Source organism: Ictalurus punctatus, chromosome 3, assembly GCF_001660625.3.
Source record: "Ictalurus punctatus breed USDA103 chromosome 3, Coco_2.0, whole genome shotgun sequence".
Taxonomy (NCBI): Eukaryota; Metazoa; Chordata; class Actinopteri; order Siluriformes; family Ictaluridae; genus Ictalurus; species Ictalurus punctatus.
Window position 1 is genome coordinate 8,364,262 of NC_030418.2, and position 11,255 is coordinate 8,375,516.

An 11,255-nucleotide genomic window follows, 5' to 3' on the forward strand; every position below is an offset into this window, starting at 1 on the left:
GACAGGCCCGTGCCTGTGATGAACCAGCTGCAGGAGTGTCACAATCCCTGAGGAAACCAGAACCCTAGATAATGAAGGAGTAGTCACACCAGAGATGTCCAATCGCCCACCATGAACCAGGGGTTCCTCCAGCAGCCAGTGTGGTGTTCTGCACCCCTTGATTTGTTTTTTTATAAAGGTTCCATATTTTGAAAAGCCCACAATAAAAAACTGGTAATCCAGCAAAGTCTAGTGTTCTTGTGTCCATTAAAAACAAAGTTCTGTCCAACCCCAGTCCTTCTACTGTGCACAACAGCCTATAGGCTGCTGCTCTCCATACCAAACTCCTGGGTCCAGTAAGGAGTCTCTGGATGAATTGGAGTCGGAAGGTTGCAGTTCTGCTGGCTGTGTGAACCAGCCCCTGCCCCCCCTCCTCCTTGGGCAGATAAAGGACACTTTGAGGGATCCAGTGTAGTCTATCCCAGAAAAAGTCCACTAGCAGAGCCTGGATGTTTGAGAGCATGTTTGGTGGCCGATCCACACATGCCAGCTTGTGCCACAGGGTTGATGCTGCCAAGTTGTTGATAAACATCATTCGTCCCCTGTAAGACATTTTTGGGACCAGCCACTTTCACCTGCTCAGTCTGCCCTTCACCTGTTCAGCAAATACCCTCCTAATTTTTATTTAAAAACTCAGTGCTGCCTAGAGAGAGAAAGAGAGAGAGAGAGAGAGAGAGAGAGAGAGAGAGAGAGACGTAAAAAGTGTTTCCTCAGTATGAAGGAACATCAGACGAAATGTAAACTAACCGTAAATAATTTAGGCCACGTGACGAACTTAAAGTTGGCTCATATATTAAAGGTACACATTCAACCACAGTCTTAAATTGAGTAGGGGTTTAATTGGTCACATGACCCGACTCAATACTGCACACGGATTTCTAACAGTAAACTGATACCACATGAACTGTTAATGAATTATATTTGAAGAACGATAAAGAAGGGCTATTATTAGCGACTGTCATTATAATATCAAACCCATTTCTTTAATGTGAAAAATTATTGGCACCCGCACTTGGCCACATTCTTGTAGCTGTTTTGAAACGGGTGACCCCTTGTGCCAAAAAAGTAGAGTCACACGCATTTTATACAAGACACACTGTCAAGAAAAGTACTTTATTATAGAATAATTTCAACTACAAATATAAAACAACATATTTGAGAGTACTGTCCAAGAATATGTTTAAAACAGAGGGGGGAGATGTTGTAGGTTATAGCTCAGAGCTCAGCTGGGAATTGGTATTGGCTGGGTTTTGTTCTAAGTATGAACGTGTGATTGACAGCACTAACATCCAATACTATGAGGCAAAATGGTGACAAACTCCAGGGCGCCAGTACCCTGACCAATCAGACGAGTGTTCCGGGTGCGCTTCAACACGATCCGGGATTCCGATTGGTCGAACTATAAGTGGGCGGGAACTTTCTTCTTGTCCGTCGTCTTCGCAGCCATTTTGCGCAAAACTCTTAACGGGCGCCATGTCTGAAGGAGATACAGACTGCAACGAAAATCATAACAATTTCTGTTCCACACTCCGTCTGCAGTATCGCACCAAGACAGCTGTCAGCCGACGGGACGTTAACAAACCTGCGGTATCAAAGCTGTGTTCACAGCATAAAAATATCAGCATTGACATGAGAGAGGATAATGTCTGTTAACCGTCTCATTGTTGAGACGTGTATCCGTGAGTGTTTTTTTCAGACTAGCTAATACAATCCGTCATCATCTCTCACAACAAGCCAACGTCTCCATGAGTGACTGAATGCATCTCACTCTTGTTGCGGAGAAGGGCAAATCCGTTTCTAACCATCATGGCTTTTGTGAGCCTCTTCTCCTGTCCCCCAAACCCCGTCCTTGACAAAAACATGACAGACTCTGAGCTGGCAGGGGATGAAAGGTCGAGTAATGTTCTTATCTGCTTCTGTGCAGGATTTTATTTGTACATATATATATATATATATAATTTTTTTCAGTGGCTGTTTTCATTTTCCCTTTTCATTTCACTCGAGTTTTCCAACGTTTAGGGTATTGGCTTGATTTCGTAGCTCATTGCAACAGGCCTGCCCCAGTCCATCTTTTACTGCATGCACGTTCATTTTCCTAGTACAGCTGTCAGCTTCTCAAAGCCAGTGGTTCATTTTTTTCCCCCATTGCTTTCCCCCTTATCTATAATGATTTTGTACTTAATCAACAGAATAGGTGCCGTTGCGCAGGACGGGCAATAAACTGCTCGTTACAGTGTTTTGCTATGAGCTGGTTCTGAGCTGTTTGAATATTTGATGACGTGTGAAACCCCTCCCACTGACGTACCTCGGATCAGATTAGCCCCTCCCTTTTCCAGGACCGCCCTCTGATGCAGGGAAAAGTCCAGGAGGAGTTCCCTGTACTGTATATGGCAGTGAAATGCTGTGTCTTTAATTAAAAAAATGAGTTGGGGGGGGGGTTATTATGTGTCCTGATAGTAATGGAGGTGATGAAGGAAAGTAAGGTTTTGATCAAACAAATAAGTTACAGTTCAAATGTGTATCTCATGTCTGAAGCTGGGTTCACGCTGTACGATTTTGGCCACGATTTGGTTGTCTGAGACAAATTTCGAGAATCCTAAAAGATCTGTAGTCTTTGACCGCTAGTGTGACATGTTCCCCAACAGATGATTAATGGCCGTTGCGATCAAATTTTTCCTCCGATTAAAGTCTGGCAGTGTCAGAAGATTTGAGGTACAGTCCTGTAGTGTGGCTTCTTCTACTCTGCACGAGTCTTCTTGCATGCATCTGTTTTTCACGTCTTGACTGTCGTACAGTCTGACATTAATGACAACTGAGATCCTACGGTGTGATGTGTCTTACAGCCGTGATCATGTTCGTACAGTCTGACAAGCAACAGTCGCAAAAGACTATTAAAATCGCACAGTGTGCACCCGGCTTTAGAATTACTTCAGGTAATGCTAGACCTATTTATTTATCCATTCATTCATTTATTATGAATAAATAACCTAATGAAGGAGTCTATAAATTCCTGTTAATTTATTAATAGGGGTTTCTAAAGGTCTATTCAGACGAGATGAGCTTTCCAGACATGTTGCTGAGAGACCTCTTTAGTAATAATACAATAGAGGGGATAAGTGATCTCTGAATAAATTACAGAGATTGAAGTGTCGTCACAGCGTATGCATAGTTTTGTCATTGATTCAATTCAAAGTGATTGTTTTGTTTCACTTTTCGATTTTGACTAGTGTGGCACAGATTCTAAAGAGATGAGACATGTTTTAAAACTAAAGTCTTTAAAATATTATTATTAATTTTTTTTAAACATGCCATGCCATAAACATGTTACTTCCATGAACAGGTCAGAGATGGTTAAATAAAAATGTCTAAACACGTTCTCACCTATGTACTCTATCCCTGTAGCTAGTATCTGGTCCTGTACACAATATGGCCTATAGTATGTGGACATCTTACCATCACACCCACGTGACCCTTCCGTAAACTGTTGCCTCAAATTTGGAAGCACACGACTATAGGATGTCTTCCCTTCACTGGAACTAAGAGGCCCAAACATGTTCCAGCATGACAATGCCCCGTGCACAAATCGAGGTCAATGAAGACATGGTTTACCGAGGTTGGAGTGGAAGAACCGGAGTGGCCTGCACAGAACCCTAACTTCAACCCTACTGAAGACCTTTGGTATCAATTGGAATGTAGACCGCACTCCAGGCCCCCTCACCTGACATCAGCGCCTGACCACACTAATGCTCTTGTAGCTGAATGGGCAAATCCCCACAGCCACGCTCCAAAAGAGTGGAGGTTGTTATAACAACAAAGAGGGGACTAATTTTAGAATGGGATGTTCAACAAGAACATACGAGTGTAATGGTCAGGTGTCCACAAACTTTTGGCCATATACTGTATAGTGTGATTGGATATGCTGTAACCTGAGCAAGCCATGTGAAAATCACATTTAGAAAAGTGGACAGTTGTTGTCTTTTTTTTGTCCTCCCTCTTACGTCGATCGACTTGATGCTACAGTATTTGCAAGCGCTCAGTTCAGTCGGCTGAAAAACTTTGCTGGGTCCACATCTGGACCACAGTCTTCCAGATGACTTTCATTTTGGACACCCAGTTAAAGCTGAGCTATTTCCTCCAAGACAGCTCCCTAGGCTGTTATGTTGACATGACAGTTTGAGAATGCTTTAGAGCATAATATTGTAAGAATGATTTAAAAGATATTGTAGTAACACTTACATTTCATTTTCCGTTTTAGTACTGGCCCAACTTTTACTGACTGCTGCAGTTGTATTGACACCCTAGTAGTTTGCTGGACTATGCATGCACAAGTGTTATTTGTTTGACCCACAATATAATTGGTGAAGTACTGTTCCTCAATATGTTTGTTGAAAACACTTGATTTTTTTAAAGGGAGGACGGTGAATTGGAGGATGGAGAAATTGACGACGAAGGGATTGGGATTGAAGAAGAAAAGGAAACCAAGGTGGAGTCTGAAGATTTAGAAAATGACAGAGAAAAGGAAAAAGTACGGGAGAAGGACGACAAATCGCACCGGCACGCTCATAAGAGACACAGGAAAATCAAAGAGAAACGAAAGTCAAAAAGAAGGCGAAGGGACAGACAGAAGGTATATTCCCAACTTCCTTCTCTAAAAACAACATAATCTCTTTGTAAAGGTGTTGCCTCTGGCACGTTTCTGATTTCTCATTTCTTATTGCTGTCTCTCAGCACCACTCCCCATCCAGTGGTTCTAGTTCTGACAGTTACAATACTGATCATGAGCATCAAGACAGACACAAGAGCAAAAAGAGCAAAAACACTTACCGGGACTATGATGGTCGGTTTGCACAGGTACATTTCAGTTCACTTAGAAGTCAGTTATTACATTTAGATTTAGAAGACAAATTGCGTCTGTCCCCTGTCTAACCACTTGTTGTCGTGTACCTGCTTGTGTCTAGCGTGAGCACGAACCTAGTGGAGGTCACGGAAAACCCCCAAGATCAACACAGCGCAAAAACAGTGAGAGCGAAGAGAAATATGATTATGATGAAGATCAGGATGACTTCTGTGAGGAACTTTCCAAATACAAACAAGCCAAAGAGGTCACCACATCCAGCAAAGCAGGGTCATCTAAAGAGCAGGGGTCAAAGTCCTGCATGAAAGGGCTGCAATGTATGTGAAAGTTTAACTGTTCTTGTAATTTCACTTTCAGCGTTTTATCACTTTCGAGTTTACCTGTCCATTTTAAGGTCTGGCCAAGGTTTGCCTTCATCATTATGAATGCCTTCAGATCATATTGAATATCTAATAATAGCAAGTCAGTCCACAGCACGTTATTGTCTGATGTCCATCAGATTTATTTTCATTATTTTCATTTTCATTTCCATTTCTCTTTCACTCAACTGTTTCAGTTAGTGGCCCACGTGGTCGAGGGCGGGGTGGAGGAAGCATGGGCAGGGGGCGTGGTATGCTAAACAAAAACAAGAAACTGAAGGGCAAAAACTGGGGCCGTGGCCGGGGCAGAGGTGGAGAGCCAGGAGAAGGTGGAGGTGGATCAAAAGGGGTGAGGCTCTCTAATGGCATTTGATAGCATTTCCTATTCAGTAACTGTGTTTAACCCTCCTATTATGTTGGGAAACAAAATTACATCCATTATGTTATGGGTCAAAGTGACTTCCACAATTTAAATACACACAAAAACAGCAAACAGCTTAAAACTATAAACCTTTATTACGGCTTGTCCGAGACAAGCTATAAGAAGAAATATTTGCATATAAGTTCATGAGCTTAAATGAGGAAAGTAAAGAAAAATTCAAAGAGTGATTAACCAGTATTTCTGACATCTCAAGTGTGGAAATGGGTCCATAACATAATAGGAGGTTTAAAAATTATATTCATGACCTTGCAGGAACTGCAAGGCCAACAATGTTTCCAGAAAAAACGCCCGATCATGAGTCAAGAGTTCATCAATCAACACACGGTTGAGCACAATGGGAGAAACATCTGTAAATATTTCATCGAGGGTAGATGCATTAAAGTAAGTCTTTGCATTTTACATGTATGAGATGTGCATGGCATGTTTCCTGACTTGTCTTTTAGATGTTACCGACTGTGATTGGCTTTTCACAGGGGGATCAATGCAAGTTTGAACATGACAATGTAATCCCAGAGAAGAAGAAAGAACTTTGCAAGTTCTATGTCCAGGGATATTGTACTAAAGGAGAGAACTGCATCTACATGCACAATATCCTTTAAGAAACATCAGCAGAGCTATTCGTTTAGTGTCACGTCTATTGGGATTTTTGAAATAAACATAGAGTTGTGCCTTTTTCCTTTCTTCATATTGACCCTTTACTTAGTATTTCACATGAATATCCCTGCAAGTTCTTCCACACTGGAGCAAAGTGCTACCAAGGAGACCACTGCAAATTCTCTCACGATCCTTTAACTGAGGTTACAAAAGAATTGTTAGATAAGGTAAGAGTTTGTGCATCTTACTGTTTGTTGATGTACTCTTTAAAATGATTGATCATTGACATTTGCTTGTATACTATGTTACGTTTTCAGATTTTGAACACCGATGAGGAGCATGCCAATGAGGAAGAGCAGGAGCTGGAGGACCTGAGGAAGCAAGGCATAGTTCCTTTGCCTAAACCACCTCCTGGTGTAGGGCTCTTACCAACACCTGGCTCAGGGAGTCCCCAGGATGGCAGCAAGAAGATCCCTTCCCTATTTGAAATCAAAGTCCAGCCAACTGTGGACCTGGCGCATAAGATTGCTCTAAGGTATTTTGTTTTCTAGATACCTGTGATAAATTAGAATGAACTGTTGGGACTTCCAACATTGTAAACATGCCAGTATTGCAATTAATTATATTATTTTTTGTGGTGATGCTTATTTTCTATTTTAGGCCCAATTTCTACAATAGCAGTTCTCCCCCATCCGGACAGTTTCAGGGTAGTGGATGCTCTGCTGAGGACGACATGGAAACTGGAAACATGATGTCCCCAGGCCACAGTCAATCTATATTGGCACCTCCAGGCTCCCCTGGATCCATGGGTGGTCCTGCTCTTCACTTCCCAGGCTCAGGCCTTCCCCAGAGCCCTCCAACACAAGCGCCACCTCAGGGCTTTGGCCAGGGCATTCCCATGCCACCCACAGGACTGCAAGGTCTGCCCCCAGTCTTCCATCAGAATACAAGTCCTCAGATAAACCAGCAGGGGGCACCATTCACACCTTTGGCTATCAGTCAGATGCCCTCAGAGTTTTTCAAAAGCTTGTTCAGTGTCCAGCCACTTGGTTTAGCAGGTAGGAATGAAACTTGATTATTATATTTAATATTTTTTACATTTCCCTTTTCTTTTAGAAAGAGCTCGGCAATAGGCCATTTGTCAGCAACAAGTAACACGTAAATAAAACCACATGACGTTGCTCTGTTTGGAAAGGAAAACTAAAAAGGTGTCATTTTAAACAACGTGATATTTTACAAAAAGTAATATTTAAGTTGAACATACATTTATGTATTGTACAAATAAGAAAAATAACATCAAAATACTCTGAATTATGAGTCTAGAGATTGGGCTTGGCTACAAATATGTTAGTAAAGGCAGTTGGCAGCGTTAATAAGTGACTGTCTATAAGAGAGAATTGAATTTAAAAAATCCATGATGTGGGTTATATTATGAAAGCATGTTTATTTATGGGGCATAGATCTGAAATTGAACTAAAAGAGTTTTGATTTAAATTCATTGATGATGAAAGTATCCCCAAAGCAGAAATACTTTAGCTACACATGTCTGTGCTCCTTTCTGGCTCAGGCTGGGTATTTCCACCAATCATGAGTAATCAGAGCACCCCAGGTGGGTAGGGGTGGTGATGTGATCTGACTGTGGACTTATGGGTTTTGGAGTTTTTAAGACACATTTAGACCAAAGAACCTTATAAATAGTGCATTATTATCCCTGACGTGCATTATTATCGTATAACAGCAAAACGTTTCTCTGTTTTCAAATTGCTGGGACCAGATCATCTACACCCGCTGTCGAATAGGTCACTTGAGGATGACACACAAGTTTTTGATGTTAGGAGTAGGGATGTCACGAGAACCGATACTTTGGTACCAAGTCGGTACCAACATTCTTAAAACGTGACGGTACTTGTTTTTTGGCAGTAGCGTAGGTACGTTGGTAATGAAGTTACGAGGTTGCAATTTTTCCGTAACTGATGGGGGCAGCAAATACGCATAAGTGTTTAGTTGGTCCACAAGTAGTAAAGAAGCTCCAGTATAGGCTCCAGTCTCCCCATTACCCTGTATTGGACAAGTGGTACAGAAAATGGATGGTTGGACACCTCTTGTATAGTCCTTGAAAATGAAAAAGTAGTGCTTGAAAAGTCCTTGAAAGTCCTGTATTTCATTATGAAGAATCTGTACAAACCCTTTTATTTATCAGTCAAATAGCCACAAAATGATATGGAAGGTCTGTATGTTTAATGTTTTAATGAAGATGGAACAAAAATTCATGACCACAAATAAATATCCTACTAAAAGTTAATATCTATATGTTACTAATCATAAAAATAACCAACCGAGTATATATCAAATCTGTGGAACCACCTTTATGAAGATTTGAATAGTTGCACTATAAGACTAACATTAAACTGTCCTACATACAGTGCTCCAAATCTTCTCCTTTCCCCAGAAGGAGGCCAGTCAGGGTCCATGCAGGACTCCCAGCAGCACCAGGGAGGCAGTGCCGAGTCCCACAGCGGCATGCAGGACATTTTGCCAGCTGTTCAGAAAGCTCTGCTTCTTCACCTCAATCAAAATCAACAGGCCATTGACTCCCACAGAACTGAGAGACAGGACTCTGCACCACTCAGCAGAGACAAAGGTGAGGGAGGAAATACACTGTGTACATACACATGTTTATTTACATATATAATCTGATGGTGCATTTTATCAGTAAAAACGTATTCCTTGTTTCAGATGAAACCACAAATTGGTATTCCAGTGATGATGAGGATGGCAGTAGTGTAACAGCTATCTTAAAGACTCTAAAAAAGCAGAATGAAATTCTACAGACACAACAGTCCCAACAGGCTAAGCTTCAGCAGTCTGGCGTACCCGCGGCCCCCTTGATTGACCCCAGGCTTCACAAGGAAAGGGCTCTGGTTGACCCTCGACAGCACATTCCAGACACCAGGAGAGAAGCTGAAGCTGTAATTGACCCCAGATTAGCCCGAGACACCCACAAGGCTAAGCCTATAGAGCCTATGCACTCCAAGGCAGGTCCTCACCACCACCCACACCCTAGCTCCTCTGTGGCTCAGAAGCCTTCTGCTGGGGAAGAGGATGACGAGGGAGAGCGTGAGCTGAGGGAGCGAGCTGCTCTAATCCCACTTGATCCTGGTCCAGGAGCTATGCTGCGTGACCCTCGCTGCCAAATCAAACAGTTTAGCCACATCCGGGTGGACATCCTCCTTCAGCGGCCAGCCTTCGCTCACAATGTTGTGTGGGCACCCGAGGATCTCATTCCACTGCTGATTCCCAAGCAGGAACCCTCTATTAATCTTCCTCTGCCACCCCTTATCGCAGATGCCCAGTTGAACCGCAACCTCTCCACCTCTTCAGACCATACTTCCTCTGCCCTGTCTCCTCCAGACCCACGACTGGCAGCTGCCCGTCTTAGAGATGATGTGGATGTGCTAGGCATGCCCCATGGCAGGAGTCTGCAGCCTCGACTTAACCCTGAGAAACCAACAGATCCCCGGACTCATAAAGCTGGAGAGGCCAGGCTCAATCGGTCTGGTAGCCTGGATTCAAAGCTCACTGTCAAGAGAGAAAGTCCCTGTGGTGCAGGGGTTGCAGATCCAAGATTACAGCGAGGTGCAGCTCGTCAGTCTGACACTTCAGCTAGGTCTGATTCAGAGAAATTGCCCCCATACGCCCCTCGCTTGGCATCTTCCACAGGTAGCGGACTGGAAAGCCCCACCACACTGCTTGGGGGCATTAGCTTGTATGATCCACGTAACCACACCTTGCTTTTGCCAAAACGGGAGCCAGAGGAGCCTGTGAAAAATGCAGCCATCTTAAAGCAGATGGTGAAATGTGAAAGCCTTCCACCGTCACAGCTGCCTTCACCAGTGGTGACTGAAAAGAAGAGCGAAGATTTATGTGAAGTCTCAGAAAACCAGACCAATGGTTCTCAGCCAGGTCAGAGCATGCCTATAGGGATGGCAGCTCCTTCTTGCTCCCCTGTGCATGCAGCAGCACCCGCCATGCACAACCTACCAATCCAGCAATTAGCGGGGCTCATTCGCCCAGCTTACACAGACAGCCGACAGAACAGACCTACTGGACAGGCTACTGGAGCCCAGGAGGAAGAACTAGATGATGACAATGAAGCGGAAAAGAAGGAAAGGCCATTAAGGGATGTATTTAAGACCTTTGACCCCACAGCTTCACCATTCTGTCAGTAAACACTCCGGTGTTGAGACCCGTCAGTCTCTGTTAATTCACGTCACTGCATATACATATATATTTCATATTTATTTATATTTGTTTTGTACATACACATGACCATGCCACTTGACCAGCTAACATATTGTATAATAATTACCATTATCAGTCATCAATTTAAATTAGCACCAAGCATGAACGTACTGAGATTTACTGAGAATAAATGCGGTTAGCTAGATCATTTGCAGGTGTACAGCTACTAATACAGAGGCTGTTTGAGGGGAAGTCTCACTTGTGTGGTTAAAATAATGTATAGTGTTACTTAAAGTATAACGTTTAAATATCTTAGATCTATGTATTACATAAAGGTGTAAAATTATGCCAAGACATTTTATGAAGTAATGCTGTGCTAAGCTTGTAATTATTTAAAAGTATATGTGAATATGTGGCTAATGTACTGCGACTAGATTACTTCTCACTCGTTTGTGATACTTTGTGCTGAAGAGACTCGAGCAAGAAAAATTAAAGACCAAAATTCATCTAGAGAATACCCCTCCCCCCCTAAGGTGGAGTTTATGAAATCTTGTAGCACTTTATTTTACAGACATTTCAGTTAATGGTTTTATTGTTTTATGTGTTTTTCCGTATCTTTGTACTGAATTGTTTTGGTTACCTGTGTGAGTAAGGACATTGATAGATTGTCCATCACATTACTTTTATATTGTCTTAAATAAATTGCAAATGCTGTGACTTTTCA

At 42.6% G+C, this 11,255-nt stretch overlaps 1 protein-coding gene across 2 annotated transcripts; it reads left to right on the top strand.

Moving 5' to 3' along the window:
- Positions 1-1,470: 1,470 nt before the first annotated feature.
- LOC108263731 (zinc finger CCCH domain-containing protein 6) lies at positions 1,471-11,255 on the top strand. Of its 2 annotated transcripts, none has more exons than XM_017464806.3 (12): positions 1,471-1,931; positions 4,450-4,666; positions 4,768-4,890; positions 4,998-5,211; positions 5,451-5,602; positions 5,948-6,076; positions 6,169-6,283; positions 6,407-6,516; positions 6,607-6,824; positions 6,950-7,347; positions 8,739-8,930; positions 9,026-11,255. In XM_017464806.3, exons 1-12 carry the CDS (start codon positions 1,846-1,848, stop codon positions 10,516-10,518), a joined length of 3,447 nt encoding a protein of 1,148 aa, XP_017320295.1. In that variant the 5' UTR covers positions 1,471-1,845; the 3' UTR covers positions 10,519-11,255. The 2 variants fall into 2 exon arrangements, with proteins under 2 accessions (XP_017320295.1, XP_017320297.1); XM_017464808.3 differs by having other exon boundaries at positions 8,742-8,930.